Below are 17,170 nucleotides of genomic sequence, written 5' to 3' on the forward strand. Positions count from 1 at the left end.
GAAGGGGATTCAAGGAAGACTTCTTGGAGTAGGTCATACAGTGTCTGAGTCTTGAGAGGTTTTCTGAAAGACAGAGACAGATGGGACCAAGATGGGTGAAGGATCCCCCTGACAGAAGATACCTTGTGGATGATGGCATAGACTGCAGGTGAGAAATTGGAGGTGGGGGAGCTGTTGGGTGGCTCGTGCAAACCACCTGGGCCGGAGGTGAGGAGAGCCTAACCCTGGAGAGGGGAAGGAAAGGGTCTAAGATGTTACAGAACTATTTAGTCACGAGGGACAAGGATGAGAGGGATCAAGGTCGTTGCCAAGCTCCCTAGCCTGTGAGCTCCCGAGCAGGTGCTGATGTCCCTGAGAGTAATGAACAAAGGGAGAAGAGAGGAAGGGACTTGATGAATCCACTGAGAGACATAAGCCTCCGTAGGTGCCTGAGGGACATCCACATGGCCGAGTCTTGCAGGTCTGAACTCAGATAAGAGTTGGAGGTAAAGGTTTGGGAGTTATTTATGTAGAATTAATAGTTGGAAAACAAAACAAAACTAGGTGAACTTGCCAAAAAAGAATGAAGAATGTGAAGTCACATTCTTAGGGATCATATTAGCTTTTTAGGAAGAGGGAGGGAAAAGCCAGAAAAGATTGTCACAGGAAAAGTGGCCCAAGGGAAGAAAACAGGAGCATGTAGTATCTTTGAACTGCAGGGGAAAGAGAATTCTAAGGGTACGAGTACAGAGGATCAAAGCTTGTGTGAGCTCAGCTGCTCAGTCATGTCTGATTCTTTGTGGCCCCATGGACTGTGGCCCTCCAGGTTCCTCTGTCCATGGGATTTTCCTGCAAGAATACAGGAGTGGGTTGCCATTTCCTCCTCCAGGGCATCTTCCCAATCCAGGGATTGAACCTGCGTCTTCTGGACTGGCAGGTGTGTTCTTTACCACTGAGCCAGCTGGGAAGCCCCAAAGAGGATCAAAGGAGAGTAAAGAAAAGTGAAGACTGAGCAAAGGCCTTTGGATGTTGAGATGAAGAGGCCAACCTTGGAGGGAACAGGGGTAGTAGAGTAGGAGCAAAAGCCATTTGCAAGAGATTAAGGGTGATCAAGAAGTACACACAGTGAGTAGAAATTATACTTTCAAAAGTTTGGTGGAAAGCTTGGTTTTTTATGTGTGTGTTTTGTTTGTTTTTGCCCTTGACTGAGAGGATTCTTGTCCCCTGAGGAAAAGGACATAGATGCAAGGAAACAGAAAGGAACAAAATGACAAGAAAAAAAAAAAAAAAAAGACGACTGATCAGTAAAGACTTGGAGCAGGCTCGTGAGGAGGAAGCTGGCTGTCTGTGAAGTGGCTTGGGGCAGGGAGGAGGCCTGGCATGCAGAGGAGCTAGGTGGTCAAGCCCAAGTCCTGGCTGAGTGCACAGTAGGGACATCTGTGGAGCAGGGGGAGCCTGAGCTTGAGGGTTGCGGAGCAGGTCTGATAAGGAACGGTGACCTGAGAGGAGTGCCCAGCTTAGGCAGGACACAGTTATGTTGAGGTGATGCCACTGGTAGTGGAACTTGCTGCCCCAGTTTGGTGACTTTGCTCGTGAGCAGTGAGGTTATGAGGCAGGGAAGGTGGGGAATGTGTGACTGTTTTACCTGCTCAGAATGGAGCAGAGGCATCCTGAGGACTTGGGCTGTGGGCTCCGAATGGAACCGAGGCATCCTGAGGACTTGGGCTGTGGGTTCAGGGTTCCAGGGGTGGAGTAAGAGGCCAGCAAGTCTGCAAGTGCCCCCCACCTGCCCCCGCCAATGAAGCAATAGCTCGTGAAGGCCACTAGCAGGGACTGCAGACCATTGCACTGAAGTGAAGTGAGATGGAAAACACAGGCCTTGCACCTCAGAGCATCGAGAATGGAACCAATTTCCCTTTTCTCCCTCAAATTAAATCTCAGGAAAGCTAAGATAGTGGAATCAAGGGATATGGTGGCTTGTGAGAAGGGGAAGAGAAAGAGAGGACAGGGGATAAGCCAGTATGTAGCGTGCGGGGGAGAGAATAGGGAGGTCTGGTGAGGGTGTGACCGTGAGTGCGGGGGCCGAGGTGGAGGCGCCTGGCCGCTCAACAGAACGCTTGCATCCTCACCTCCCCACTCGTGTGTTCTCTCTGCAGGAGCTCCTGCAGGCAAAGCAGGACCTTCAGCGTCTGCTCATTGCCAAAGAGGAGCAGGAAGACCTCTTGAGGAAGCGGGAGCGTGAACTCACTGCGCTAAAGGGAGCCCTGAAGGAAGAGGTTTCCAGCCACGACCGGGAGATGGACAAGCTGAAGGAGCAGTATGACGCTGAGCTGCTGGCCCTGCGGGAGAGCGTGGAGGAGGCCACTAAGGTGGGTCCTGGCCAGAGGGGGCAGGCAGGGCACAGAGGAGGCCCAGGACCACCTCGCTCAAACCTGTGTCCGTTGTTGGCCTTCCTTTTCATGACAGAGTGAAACTCAGTTTCATCCCATCATTGATCCAGAAGATGAAAAGTGAAAGTGTTTGTCACTCAGTTGTGTCTGACTCTCTGAAGCTCCATGGACTGTAGCCCACCAGGCTCCTCTGTCCATGGGATTCTCCAGGCAAGAATACTGGAGTGGGTAGCCATTCCCTTCTCCAGGGGATCTTCCTGACCCAGGGATTGAACCTGGATTCTCCTGCACTGCAGGCAGATTCTTTACCATCTGAGCCACCAGGGAAGTCCTGTTGATCCGGACCCTGTTCCCAAACAGTAAACTCAGCAGTTATGCTGTTGACCACCCTTAAGTCCATAAATAAAAAATTTAAGGACACTGCTTAAAATCTCTGGCATGTGGTGAGATATAGAGGCCCAGAAGAACCCTTCCAGGATTCCTAGGGCATTGCTGCCCTTGCTGATGGGGCAGGATTGCAGACAGGACCTGTGTTTCTGGCATCCTTCCCCCCACCCCACTCTGTTCTTTCTGACTTGTGAAGCCTTTTGTTAGATGATTCAAGTTCTTTTCTTAGCACAGTTACAAGAGGGTTAATGAGCTGAATTGCCCAAACCTTTGTAAGATAATTTTTCTCTTAATTGAATTCTTGGCTCCTACAAATGGATTCTAAATTATTTTGAGGTCTTTGGTGTGGGCCTTGAATTGGCTGATTATGAACAGGGGGAAATGAAGGGGAAAATGTTTTGAAATGTCATGCCATCTTTAGGGAAAGAGGGGAATTACACAGTGTAAATTTTTTATGTTCTCTGCCATATATAGGTTAAAGATGATGAAGAAAGAACTCTTGATATTGTTTATTCTGTGGTGTTTACAGTAACAGCTCAGGGCTGGTCAGTCCTTTCTCCCCTACACTCCATAGTGATTCACTGGTCTTCAATTACAGCACAGTAATTGCAGATGACAAGAAGTAAAAAATGGATTTGTTTGTGTAACAGTAAAATGTTTGGGAAAAATGGTTCGGGTTTATTATAACTGAGGTAGTTTAAGAAAAAAGCCTCTTGTTCATTTGCCTGTCTTTTTGAGATTTGATTTCGTTTGAGGGAGAAAAATGAAACTGATTTAATTTTCAGTGCTTTGCAGGGACATATCTGTTTTTTCCATCTCATTTTCTTTCTGTGCAGCAGCCTGGTGTCCTTGCTCTTGGCCTGTATGTGGTGCTGCTTTTGGGGGAACATGCCAACAGGCTGCTGAGTAAAATGATTTTCCTTTGGACCCAGCACGTCTTTATTATCTTCAGACCTTACATCAAAGCTTGAGTTAACATGGCTTATTCATTGAAGGGTAGTTGAGAATGATATTTGGCAGGTTTGTGGTGTTTTGACTCTAAGGAAAATTAAACCTACAGCACACATAGGATGCAGGAGACTTTATTGGAAGCTTCTAGGTCCTTTGCTGTCACACGTTATAAGCAGGGAAGGGAATGATGGTAGGTGAGGAAGTATCTTTGTTGTATGGGAATGAGATAATCTGTAAAGATTTAGGCTCCTGGCTTTTAAGCACTGCTTCACATTAACAAAAAAGGATCACACAGACCAAATACAGGCCATCTGCAAGCTGACAGTGTGTGACTTTTGTCCTCTTGTCCGTGTCCCTCACACAGTGTCTGATGCATGATCACATCTCTGCAGTGTCTGATGAATGAAAGTGGAGGATCAGTTCCTCTCATAACTGGATTTTCAGTCCCTTGCGTGTGGTTCTGGTTAAATTTTCTCCAGTGATGATGTGGGAGATCTTTTAGGAAACTACTGTTTCTCTCTGAATTTCTCTGCCTTGCTTTTGCATTTCCCTGCGGTTTCTTAAAGAGGATCATGATTGTGTTTTTACACCTCATTAGCTTTTGCTTCTGAAGGTGTTTGCTGAACAAATGTGGCAGGATCATATTTAATGGAAAAAAAAATTAGCACTGTAATGGACAGATGCTGCCTTTTTGTTACATTATGTATATGTGGGTACTATATAATAGGATTTTAGTAGTGTTATATTAACTACTCGGAAGACAGAGAACTAAATATAATTTTTTAATTTTGTAAAGTGTTTCTTAAATTTATATACCAGCCTTTAGACTTTCCCTGTCTTGGGAGGGACTCATCCACTACTGTGATTAAAAGCTGACATTTTGTTAAGGAACTGCATTATTTTAGAAAGCTTATTTCCTTGGTAAGCCTTAGGAGGCAGCCCAACCTCCTGGCATCAGTTTTAAAATTTTTGCCACTGCCCCAGGGCCAAAAATTCCTAAAGTGCTATTTTATCATTGTCAGATAGCAAATACTTCATCCTCGCCAGAGCTTGAGCACTAAAAGTTTTAAATTTCTAGAACATTTGGTGAAAACCATCACATTATATTAAGAATGTTTTACAGGTATTCCAAACAGATACTCTGTAAAAGTGGTTTTTGTAGACCCAGAGAACCACACCTTTTTAAGAACAGATTGATTGCTCAGCAGAAGAGAATTCACCTGGTGCTGGGGGCTTTGCCGGGGGTCCAGGGGGATGTCCTTGTACAGCAGAGTGAACGTGGTTGGGGGCATTAGGTAAGCTGCTTCAGTTTCCTCCCCACAGAAGGAGGGGTTCTTCACGTTGCTAGAGGATTCTATCATGCAGTCTTTAAAAGGACTGTTGAGGACTTTTAAATGTTGTTTCATAACATACTTCTTTTTTTTAATGTTGTGTTCTTTTATACTCTTTTACACTCTTTCCAGTTTTGAAAGGGAAATGTCCTCTCTCTCTCCTTGAGTTTGTGGCAGTGGCTGGGATCCACATGCAGAAATGGACAGTCAGTGTGTGACTGTCATCTGGGAGTGAAATGAAGACTTTTCACAGCTGTTAGCATCTTATTTTAATCCTTACCCTCTTCTTGTCCCCAGTTCTTGAGCAAAAGAAGTATAGTCAGTGGTCAGTGTTTTCAGATTTCTCAGAGACTAGAAATTTCTCAGAGACTCAGGTCAAATTCCAGCTCCTCTACCAACTTCCCTGCTTGGTTTTTGGACCTTAAGAGTTTCTGGGGGCCTGGTATTGCTGGTTACAGAACTGGAAAGAGTAAATGCCCCAAATGAAGTAGAAATGAAGTGCTATAGGAGATGGCTTGTGTTGGTGGCAACCAGGAAAGATTTCATGGAGGGAGCTGTGAGAGGTGAGGGGTATTTGGACGTGTGAGCCTGGGGGCTGAGGACACCGGGGAACCAAGTACAGCATAAAGAACACCTTGTTAGGTGGGAACGTGAGATGTGTGTCTGGGCTGGAGCCTTGTGGAGCAAGAGAAGTTAAGGTGAAGTGGAGTTAAAGTGTTTGCCGTTTGTCGTGTCCAACTCTGTGATCCCATGGACTGTAGCCCACCAGGCTCCTCCGACCATGGGATTTTCCAGGCAAGAATACTGGAGTGGGTTGTCACTCCAGGGCGTCTTACCAACCCAGGAATTGAACCTGGGTCTCTTGCACTGCAGGCAGATTTCTAACCATCTGAGCTGCAAGGGAATCCTTGAAGTTAAGTGGTTAGACACAAAAAGAGAGTTTTAAGAGTCAGAGACACTGATCTAAGGCATGAACTGTGTTTGGCTCTCATTTCAAACAAACCAATTATAAAAAACCAAAAAAATAAAAAAGAAATCATTGGGGGCATTTAAACACTATCTCTGTATTTACTGATAGTAAGAAATAATATAAACAGAATTTTTAGGGGTGAAACAGTGTTACTGTTTTTCAAAGTCTTTATCTTTTAAAGAAACTAAAGTATTGGATTGGCCACCAAGTTTGTTCTGGTTTATCTGTGACAGCTTACAGAAATCTCCAAACAAATTTTTTGGCCAACCTAATATTATTTATGGCTGAAATAGAAGGCTGTCTGGAATTTGCTTTGTTTTTGTTTTATTTTTTTAATTTTAGTTGATATATACTATTAGTTTGAAGTGTACAACATAGTGATTCAATATTTTTATAGATTTATGCCGTTTAAAATGAGTATAAATACAGGCAATGGCACCCCACTCCAGTACTCTTGCCTGGAAAATCCCATGGACAGAGGAGCCTGGTAGGCTGCAGTCCATGGGGTCGCTAAGATTCGGACACGACTGACCGACTTCACTTTGACCTTTCACTTTCAGGAAATGGCAACCCACTCCAGTGTTCTTGCCTAGAGGATCCCAGGGATGGGGGAGCCTGGTGGGCTGCCGTCTATGGGGTCGCACAGAGTCGGACACGACTGAAGAGACTTAGCAGCAACAGCAGCATAAATACAGGATGTATTCACTGTGCTGTATAATGTATCCTTATAGCTTACTTATTTTATACATAGTAGTCTGTACCTCTTAATATCCTCTTGCCTCTCCCCCTTATAACCACTAGCTTGTTCCCTGTATTTGTAAGTCTGTTTCTGTGTTGTTTTATGGAATTTGCCTTAAAATAATTCACTGGGGGGAGAAAATGAGTAGGGGTATGGTTGAAGCAGGATTAGCTATGTGATGATAAGTGTTAAAATTTGGTGATGACTCAGTTAATTATACTATTCTCTCTACTTGGGTTCAGTCCCTGGGTTGGGAAGATCCCCTGGAGAAGGGAAAGGCTACCCACTCCAGTATTCTGGCCTGGAGAATTCCATGGACTGTATAGTCCATGAGGTTGCAAAGAGTCACACGACTGAGCCACTTTCGCTTTCACTTTTCTCTGCTTTGCTAATGTTTGAAATTTTTTATAAAAAATGTTGGATTCTTTTGTAGTAATGTTTTTTTAAAAGAACAACACAAAAAATTTAAAATATAAAAGATGAGGTGGATTGAAATTGTGAGGACTGCTTGAATACCCTAATGCCATGACAGATGAGTAGGTTTTCTTTCTTTTTCTCTATTTTGGCCGTGCTGGATTCTTCATGGCTGCCTAGGCTTTCTTTCGTTGCAGAGAGAGGGGGCTACTCTTGATTGCTGTGTGCAGTCTTCTCACTGCCATGGCTTCTCTTGTTGCAGAGCACAGACTCTAGGGTGCGTGGGCTTAGTGGCTCTGCAGCATAAGAAATCTTCCCGGACCAGGGATCGAACCCATGTCCCCTGCGTTGGCAGGCAGATTCTTTATGACTGAGCCACCAGGGAAGTCCCAGATGAGTAGATTTTAAGTGGTAAGGGAGCACTTTGTTTTTTATTAGGGATCTAATGGGGGCATGGTTCTGTAGAGGTGTGACCAAGAAGTCAGAGAGATTAGCAGTTGGAAGAATGAGAAGTAAGGCATGAGGAGGAATGAGCCTCAGGTCAGGGCTGACAGGAGAGACCCCACAGGGGGCATGATGACGGGTGAGGGAGGAAAGAGAGACCAAGCCAGGTCCTGGGTGCTTGGAAGGAGGCCTTTCCAGGAATAGGAAGTTTCCAGTGGGGCCTTTAGGGGAAGCTGGGTAGTGAGAAGCAGGGCAGCCCTGTTGCTGGGCAGGATGATGAGGAATCTACGAGGGAAGGGGACACTGCTTGGGGGCTGTGACTGGACAGAGAAGATGGGCTTAGGAGTGGAGGAGAAAAAGGAGGATGTAGATGCAGGGACTTGAAGACAAGCAGCCAAGTCTGGAAATAGAAAAGCAAGGGGAAAAGCATTGTATTTGGCTTAATTAATGATACATTTGAGAAATTTCTAAAAGCAGCCTGTTTTTGTATTACATACATTTTTGTTGTTGTTGAGGAAAAATAGTAAACTAAAAGTTGATGTACTCCTGCAGGTTAAAACTAAATGCTTCTGAATATTTTGAAAGAATTGCATAGTATTATAATCCCCCAAATCTTCCAGTTAAAAAAAAAAAATTAAAAAGAGAAAGGTAATACAGTTGTACCTAAATTCCTTCTGTAGGACCATCAGAATGAAATCAGGGAATATGTGTATTATCAATTAAAATTATTTGTTTTTTAAAATCAGAGTATAGTTGCTTTACAAGGTTGTATATTACATACTTATGTGTTGAGTCTGTGTGCTTTTATAGTGTTCTGCTCTTTATACTATAATTTCTTTCTAATGTTATGCCCACATTTTATATTCTTTAACCCTTAGAGAAATTTTATTCAAATTCAGTAATGTTGAAACTTTTTTTCCCCCTCTCCAAACTGCCCTTCGATTATGGCCTTATGTTTATGTTTCACTCAATGATTTGGAAATGTCACTCAAACTTATAAAAACGAATATGTGCGTCTTCCCCACAGCACATCTGGAGTTTTCCTTCCCTCTTTCCTACCAGTCTGTGAACAATTTCTTTTCAAAGCATGAGGTCAATAGAGGGTCAGATGGTAAAACCAGTGCTAATCTCAGGATCAATGTAATTGCCTCCCTTAAGAGAAGGCTAATTCAGTGTAAAATCTCATTTCTGTCTTCTCCAAGGGGGAGCCAGGTTAGCGAGGGAAACTGTAGAAATCCATATTTCCTTAGCTCTTTCACATCACATAATCAACTTACTCTGAAGGACAGCTGTTGAGAGTAGGGGATGCAAAGATGCAGAGATGTTGGGGGATGCAGCAGGTTTGTAATCAGCGTGCAGGGAAAGGAAAATGTCTCTTTCCTAATGGGCCTAGAGTGAATCAGAACCCTTCATCAACAAAAGTAAAATGGGAAAGAGTCAAGGTTAAAAAAGTTCTTCTCCTTTTCCTTTTTTTTTTTCCCTTTCTCTAGTTTCCCCCTCCCCTGAACTGGCTCTTAATAATTATATCACTCTTCTGCATTCTGTCCTGATTAAAAGTAGCTAAACAGGAGGCTTGCTGTGGCATCCTGGGATGTTTGCTTTGAACCATCCGTCAAAGCCCCAGACGTGTGCAGAGGGAGGCTCTGCACATGGGTCCTGGTAAGCCTCTTATGAGTCTTGGTGAACAATAAGGACATCCTGGCACTTCGCTTCTGGTGTTTGACCTGAGCTGCCACAGTCACTTGCTGTGGGTGTAGAAGACAGAGTCAGAGTCCCCGACACGCCCATTCATTTCCCGTCAGATATTTGCGTGTGTTTTACCACTGTCCCTCACTGAGAACACAAGTCAGGCCAGCCATGGTTTCTCGCTTCAAAGATCTTATAGACTCTTGTGGGGAGAAAATGTGCAAATAAGAGGACGATGAAGTTACGGGTGCTGTGGTTGAGGCCCCTGCCCGTAGGAGATCATGAAAGGCTTACTGCCTTCAATGGCAGCCGTCAGGAGAGAACCAGCACATCGTTCTGCAACTTGACACCCTCCTAGTCTTTTCTGTACAAAATACTTAAGGATTAGACATGAGAACGACACTTCCTTTCCCAGTACCTCTCTGAGAGTTTCTGGCAGTAGCCTGTCTTGAACCTGCTGGCTATGTGCCCAACTCCTTTTATTTATTGCTAATTTAAAAAATGAAAAAGAATGTTTTTTTTCCCTACACCTTGTAGCATGTGGTATTTTAGGTCCCCGACCAGGGATCAAACCCACACCCCCTGCATCCCTGCTTTGGATGTATTCCTGCAGCTCCTGGGAAAGAGGAGATGGAAGCAGGACTTTCAGGTCACCCTGTGCACTCGGATGACCCAAAAAATCACAGTGAATTCACATGTGGTGTGAAAAGCAAGTGTGGCAACTTAATCAGGAGGAAAGTAAAAGTGAAGTCGCTCAATTGTGTCCGACTCTTTGTGAGCCCATGGACTGTAGCCCACCAGGCTCCTCTGTCCGTGGGATTTTCCAGGCAAGGGTACTGGAGTGAGTTGCCATTTCCTTAATCAGGAGGAGAAGAAGTAAAAAGCCTCATCCTGGCCTTGCTTGCCTGTTTCCCATTTGGACGAAGAGTGACCAGAGGTCAAGACATAAATAACTCAGAAGGTTTGACGACCAGCAGTCAGCATCATGTCCTCACCATTGGGAATGGATTGTTGATACAGTTGTGGACTCTCTATCAATAAGTAGTTCATCCATAGTCATTGAGCATTTCATTTGTGCCAAGCACTGTGCTGGGTTGTGGGGATAAAATGGAAAAGAGTGGGAGTGATAGACACATGTATAAATATGTGTATTGTGATAAGCGCTTTGAAATGGAGGGACGGAGGGGAAGCTTCCTTGAGCAAAATGAGGATGGAATCTGAAGGGTGAATAGAAAGTAACTACGTTTCCCTGGTGCCTCAGACAGTCAAGAATCTGCCAGCAGTGCAGGAGGCTCAGGTTCGATACTTGGGTTGGGAAGATTCCATGGAGAAAGGAATGGTTACCTACTCCAGTATTCTGCCCAGAGAATTCCATGGACAGAGAAGCCTGGCAGGCTATAGTTCATGGTGTCCCATACAGTTGCACATGACTGAGCTACTAAGACTTTCACTTTTTTTTTTTTTTTTCCAAGAAAGCTCTCAGGGTGTTCCAGGCAGAGGAAACAGCATGTGCAAAGGACTTGGTGGTGGGTGGGAGTATGGTCTATTCAAGGTATTGAAAGAAGGCCAGTGAGGCTGAGCTGTGAAGGACAACCAGAAGTTTGGACTGAGAGGAAGTGGAGAGTAGCGTAGGGACCAGCTTATGCAGCCTGTGTGCATCTGAAGGATTTTCTTCTTCGCCCTAAGAGCAGTGGAAATCATGGAGCACTCTTATTTATTTATTTATTTAAATTTATTTATTTTTATTGAAGGATAATTACTTTACAGAATTTTATTGTTTTCTGTCAAACCTCAACATGAATCAGCCATAGGTATACATATATCCCCTGCCTTTTGAACCTCCCTCCCATCTCCCTCACCATCCCACCCCTCTAGGTTGATACAGAGCTCCTATTTGAGTTTCCTGAGCCATATAGGAAATTCCCATTGGCTAGCTATTTTACTTATGGTAATGTAAGTTTCCATGTTACTCTTTCCATACATCTCACCCTCTCCTCCTCTCTCCCATGTCCATACGTCTATTCTCTATGTCTGTTTCTCCATTGCTGCCCTGTAGATAAATTCTTTAGAAACATTTTTCTAGATTCCATATATGTGCATTAGAATAAGATACCTATCTTTCTCTCTCTGACTCACTTCACTCTGTATAATAGGTTCTAGGTCGTGGAGGACTTTTAAATAGGCGTGAGTGTATGTGTGATGTGAGCAGATTCTTTCAGTGGCAAGGAGTCAGCTCTGGTCTTTACAAGTAGGGTGTGTATTCCTGCTGCCACTTTATATTGGAGGCACCAGTTCTCTGGGGTCTCTTCAGCACTCCATTTCCTTTTTAAAAAATATTTATTTATGTATTACTGTACACCCATGGCTGATTCATGTCGATGTATGGCAAAAACCACTACAATATTGTAAAGTAATTAGCCTCCAGTTAAAATAAGTTAATTAAAAAATAAGTAAATAAAATTGCAAAAAAAAAAAAAAATTTATATATTTATCTGTGCTGGGTCTTAGTTGCAGCATGTGGGATCTAGCTCCCTGACCAGGGATCAAACATGGGCCCCCTGCATTTAGAGCTTGGAGTCTTAGCAACTGGACCACTGGGGAGATCCCTCCATTTCCATTTTTAATGTGGTTATCGCCAGCGTCTCTCTGCTGAAGGGTGGGCAGAAGGGGAAGGGAATTGGGAAATGGAGAGTCCCATTTTGTTTGCAATATTTTGTTCTTTGCCAGCTGTTCATTTTCTGAATTTATAAACTTTGTCCGTGAGCAAGTAGATGATGGTGAATAGGGACCATGGATGATGGGAGAAGTTGGGTATGGTATATTGGTGGTGAGATTTGTAGAAGGAAAGTTTTGCTTTCTAACAAGGCTGTTATAATGTCGTGGTGCTAGAAATACCTTTAGACATTTATGGAAGTGTTAATAGAAAAACTTAGTAAGGTACTTGTCTATCTCCCCAAATGGAACAAATGTTCTGAGATCTCAGAATCATTCATGGACACCATCCAGAGTCCAAAAGTGTGAGCAAGGCAGAAACAGTGGCCACTGTCTGAGGGCCAGTAGCCAGGTGCATTTCCAGTTGCAGATGTGGTCAAACCATGGAACAGGGCACTGTAAGCAGAGGAGCTAGTTTAGATAGCAAAGATGATGGCACTCACTATAATATTGCAAATAATTGCATCTTTAACATCTCAAAGGAAAACGGCCCTAATTTTGTCCTCAGAAATCATATAGTCTGTGTTACACTTTTTCTGATCTTCTCTTTCTGACCTTCTAAATTCTGCCTGATGCTTATTTTCTAAAGACTTGCCAAGATCATTAAGTAGATTTCCACTTGGTGGAAAAACTTGGCACTATTATGTGATCACTCTAAGCAGAAAATGGAGCATGTCATAAGCTCTAAACCCATTAGATAAGAAGCAGTGTGGACCCAAATATCTACAACATCAAAGTAAATCAGGGTAGATAGGGCATTTCTGGTAGCCAGCCTCTGAGATCCTGTGTACCCGCCACCGTGGTGTATGCTTCCTGTGACTCTTACTCCTTGGTAGGCCCATCCCATGTTGAATAGGACTGCTCTGTGTGACCAGTAGGGAATGGTGGAGTCTGACTTACAAGGCTAGATCATAAAAGACACTCTGGCTTCCTCTTGAATCCTTTGCTCTGGGGAAAGCCAGCTGCCATGCTGTGAGGGCCCTCAAGCAGCCTGCGCAAAGTCTCATGTGATGAAGAACTGAAGCCTCCTGTCAGTAGCCGTTTGAGTGCATTGTCTTAGAAGTGGATCCTTAAGACCTGCTCAAGCCTTCAGATGACTACAGCCTTGGCCAGTATCTTGGGCCAATCTCATTAGAGACCCTGAGCCAGAACTACCAAACAAAGCACTTCTAGATGCGTTACTTTCAGAAGGTCTGTGAGATAATAAATGTTTTCTATTATTTTAGGTCAGTGAGTTTTGGGGTAATTTGTTATGCAGCAATAGCTAACTGATACAACATTTTGACAAAGCCATCTCTTTCATGCGGTGTTTCCTTATAGCCACTGACTCCAGCAGAGCTGTAGCATCCTGTCACATCCTGGTCTTGTCCTGGTTTTGCTGGACTGTACCAGTTAGGTGATGTGTCATTCTCCCCTTTTTGAAGGAGGGACTATCCTATCCTTTGTATCATCGGTGCTTTGCAGAGTGCTCAGTAACTGTCCTCTGTATGCTTGAATCAGAATGTGCACTAACCTGGGCCAACAGTCATAGTTTACAGAGATCAGGATTCTAAATCTGGCTTTGCTTTTATTGATTTTATAAAAGGTTCCTAGTCCTTCCTGATCTTTATTTCCTCTGTTGTAAACAGATACTACTTTTATTATCAAAAACAAACCCAAAATGAAGCCATATGCATATATACTTGTGTACCTATGGACTATCTCAGGAGGGACTCAAAGTGATAGTGAGTGCATTTGGGGACAAGGAGGGGGAGGCGATGAGAGGAAAACTTTAAAAAAAATAGCATATGAAACCTTTTACACTGTCTCAGTCTGTCCAATGAACAGTGAAATGGAGGTGCTGATCTGTGCCTCGCCTAGGCAGGCATAGAGGAAGCCCTGAGTTTAGTGATGTATGCTTACTTTTTGTCCTTGGGAGCCTCCCTCTGCTTTGGTCCTTACTTTCCATCTGCTGCCCAGACCTGTGGGTTCTATGTCCATGGCATCACTTCCATCCTCGGATATCTTTTTCCATGGCCGCTGTCTGGGTTCAGGCCTCATTATCTTCAGCCTGCATGGTTTCCACAGCCCTATCCCTGCTTCTTCTCCTGGTGTGGCCTCTTCAGACCACACCCACCCTGGTGCAGGTGGGTCACCCTCTGATCCGCCTCTGCCCCCAACAAGTTCTGATGGCCTCCCTCTAGTTACAGTGACAGCCATGCATGAGTGTCTGCCACCTGCCTGTTCAACCCTGACCCTCACTGTCATCCATGATAAGTCTAGTGCCAGTACACTGAAGAAGTCCCAGGCCCTGGTAGACACGTATACTCTGTCCCCCCATGCTTGCCACATCTGGGCTTTGGTTCTGCAGTCACCTTCCATCCAGAGCCCAGTGTGGTCCCATAGACTGAGTAGAGGCTTGCTCTCCAAAGATGTGGGTCTTGTCTCTGCTGCTTGCTGGCAGTACTGTATTTCGTTTCATCTTAGGAGTAATATTGCAAATATTATTTAAAATTGAATTTCTGTGCATGAGTTGCCAAAATACCAATTCTTCCTCCTCCCATTTCCCGTGACCACCTTGTAAGTTCTTGGGGAGACAGTCTGCGTGGTGGTTGCCATCTAGGTGTGATCCTACCCACTCCCTCTGGGGAACCTTTGGCAATGTCTGGAGGCGTTTTTGGTTGTCATAACTGGGGGGATGCTACTGGCACCTTGCGGGTGGAGGCCAAGAATGCTGCTGAATACTCTGCACAGGACACTTCCCTGCCTTCGGTGTGTTTTTGTTGAGAGACTGGAATGCATATATGCAGGGGTATGTATATATATTTGTGTGTATGTGTTCTTTTTATACAATGTGTGACCTTAAGCATAGTTGGTGAGCAGTAGACTGAATGACTGAATCCTGTTGGCAAAACTCACCTGTGATCTCACATATCTTCTCTGTTGGGAAAATAATCCTAACAGTGCCTGTCTCCCAGGGTCGCACATATTCTAGCTTCAGGCTGTATGTTCTCATATAGACTCAGTAGTTGCTGCTCACAGGCTCTAGAGCTCAGGCTCCATCTTTGACACATGGGCTTATTTGCCCCACAGTATGTGGGATCTTCTGGATCAGGGATCGAACCTGTGTCCCCTGCATTGGCAGGCAGATTTGTAACCATGGGACCACAGAGGCTTTTGGAGAGGCTTTTATACAGTATGTCGAACAGAAATACAAAAAGGAGTGGTTTCGCTCCATATAGTCAGGCCAGGAAAAGTTGCTAGGAGGGACTAAGGCTTGGATTGAGTCTTGGGAGCAGTGAGAGTAATGAGGTGGTTTAGGGTGGGGAAGCACGTTCTGCTGGAAAGAACATCATAAGCTGGAGTGTGAAACCTTTGGGGTTGTTCTCTTTTGAGGCTTCAAGGGTAGCCGGTTCCCTTACTCATTTTTGTACTGTCCATGTTCTTACCCTGGGAGTGTTAGTGACTCAGTCATGTCCAACTCTCTGTGACGCCATGGACTATAGCCCAACTATATAGCAGCAACTACTGAGTCCAAGCTCTAGAGCTCATGCTCTGCAACAAGAGGAGCCAGCTCAATGAGAAACCCATAGACCACAACTAGAGATTAGCCCCCTCTCACAGCAGCTAGATAAAGTCCATGCACAGCAACGAAGAGCCTGTACACTGCAATAAAGACCCAGTTCAGTCAATAAATAAATAAAAATTGAAAGAAAAAAAAAAAACCTCTCCAAACACAGTCCCACTGAAAGCATTAATTTTGTCTTGGGACAGTAGAGACCATGTTGTCCATCTCTGAACCCCAGGGCTTTGCGCCATGTGCAGGAGCTGAGTGAATAAACAACTACAGGCAAAGCAAACTCCATTGAGATTCTCCAGGCAAGAATACTGGAGTGGACTGCCATGCCCTTCTCCAGGGGATTTTCCCGACCCAGGAATTGAACTGGAATCTCCTACATTGTAGGCAGATTCTTTACCATCTGAGCCACCAGGGAAGCCCATAGACTTACCCTATGCAGTTAATAGATTTGTTTGTGTGTTCATGTACTTATTCATTCAACAAATATTTTTGAGTGCTTTCCATATTGGAGGTATTGAACGGATACAAATGGGTTTAGCGTGTTAAGTCGCAGATGGACTGCAGTGGAAACTATTAGAGTAGTAGGTGGCCTCTGCAGATGTGGTTTAGTGAGCTTGGAGCTACAGATTAAGTCATGTGTTCGTGCCGAGCACACGTTAGGATTCTGGAAATATGTGTAAGAACACTCAGTGGCAGATGTGACGGAAAGTCCTCCTGCCCCAGTGATCTCTGGGGAACAGAACTTGTGTGCGCCAGCACTATTAGGCTGGCTTCATGAAAGATAGAATAAAGGGCAAGGTGTTTGTTCATCATGGTGATTATGGCAGTTTTCTAGGTCATGAATAAAGCAGTGTTGTTTTGTCAGTGCTAAGTAGGAGTTGAATGGGGGAGGGGACAAGGGAGAGGACTGTTTTTTCCTAGGACGTTCCAAAGTCACGGATGGATCGTATCCTTGGGGAATTAGAGACGAAGGGGAGAAGATGGCCAAGTGTGCATATTTCTCCTTTTAACACTTCCCCTCTTTTTCTTTGTTAAGTTTCTGCACATGTGTCTCAAGTGTGTGGTCCAGAGAGAAGAAATACTGGCTGTGTCTGGATTAAGGGAAACTCTGAGTCTACTTATAGTTAGAAAAAATGGGCTGGATGTGCTTCAGAGATTGCTGGCACAGGACTGGGGGGGATAAGTCTTGCAAATGAATGTCAATAAATCAAGCATATAAGTGACTGAGCCCAGAAGAGGTGGCAGTAGAGAGGACACGAATGTATTTGGGCAGATGTGGCACAGGAGGTTGTGAAAGCCTTGTCTTTTCCACCCCTGCATCGTCCCAGAGCCTCAAGATGTCTGTTCTGCACCAGGGAAAGCGCTGGCTAGAAGACAGCAGAGGGGAGACTCAGATGCCTGCACGTTTATTTGAGAAACACTGAGTTCTTCATGGCTTCAGATCAAGAGCCAAAGCATTAATAAACTCTGAAAAGTGGGCAGCGGGATTGCCCTGTAGAGTCCACATGGACAGTCTTTTGAGCTGGTTGGATTTATAAATATGACCCTGGAACTTGAGTCCAGCCTTTGCCAAGCCCCCAGGAGCAGTATAGTGTTTGAATCCCTGTG

At 44.5% G+C, this 17,170-nt stretch overlaps 1 protein-coding gene across 10 annotated transcripts in view; it reads left to right on the forward strand.

Annotated features, from left to right (window-relative positions):
- Positions 1-17,170, forward strand: part of CGNL1 (cingulin like 1) — a 170,423-nt gene that overhangs the window by 81,022 nt on the left and 72,231 nt on the right. For 7 of the 10 annotated variants that reach the window (XM_086321176.1, XM_086321178.1, XM_086321177.1 and 4 more), the window contains one exon: positions 2,136-2,348. In XM_086321176.1, coding sequence (XP_086177302.1) covers positions 2,136-2,348 — 213 coding nt within the window. Of the gene's footprint in view, positions 1-2,135; positions 2,349-2,445; positions 5,643-6,568; positions 15,708-17,170 lie in introns of those variants that run through there. The other 3 variants (XM_086321184.1, XM_086321183.1, XM_086321182.1) reach the window with 2 other exon arrangements.

Source organism: Bos grunniens, chromosome 10 (assembly GCF_055505025.1).
Source record: "Bos grunniens cultivar Pamir isolate PY7600 chromosome 10, Bosgru_T2T1.0, whole genome shotgun sequence".
In the NCBI taxonomy this organism is placed as follows: domain Eukaryota; kingdom Metazoa; phylum Chordata; class Mammalia; order Artiodactyla; family Bovidae; genus Bos; species Bos grunniens.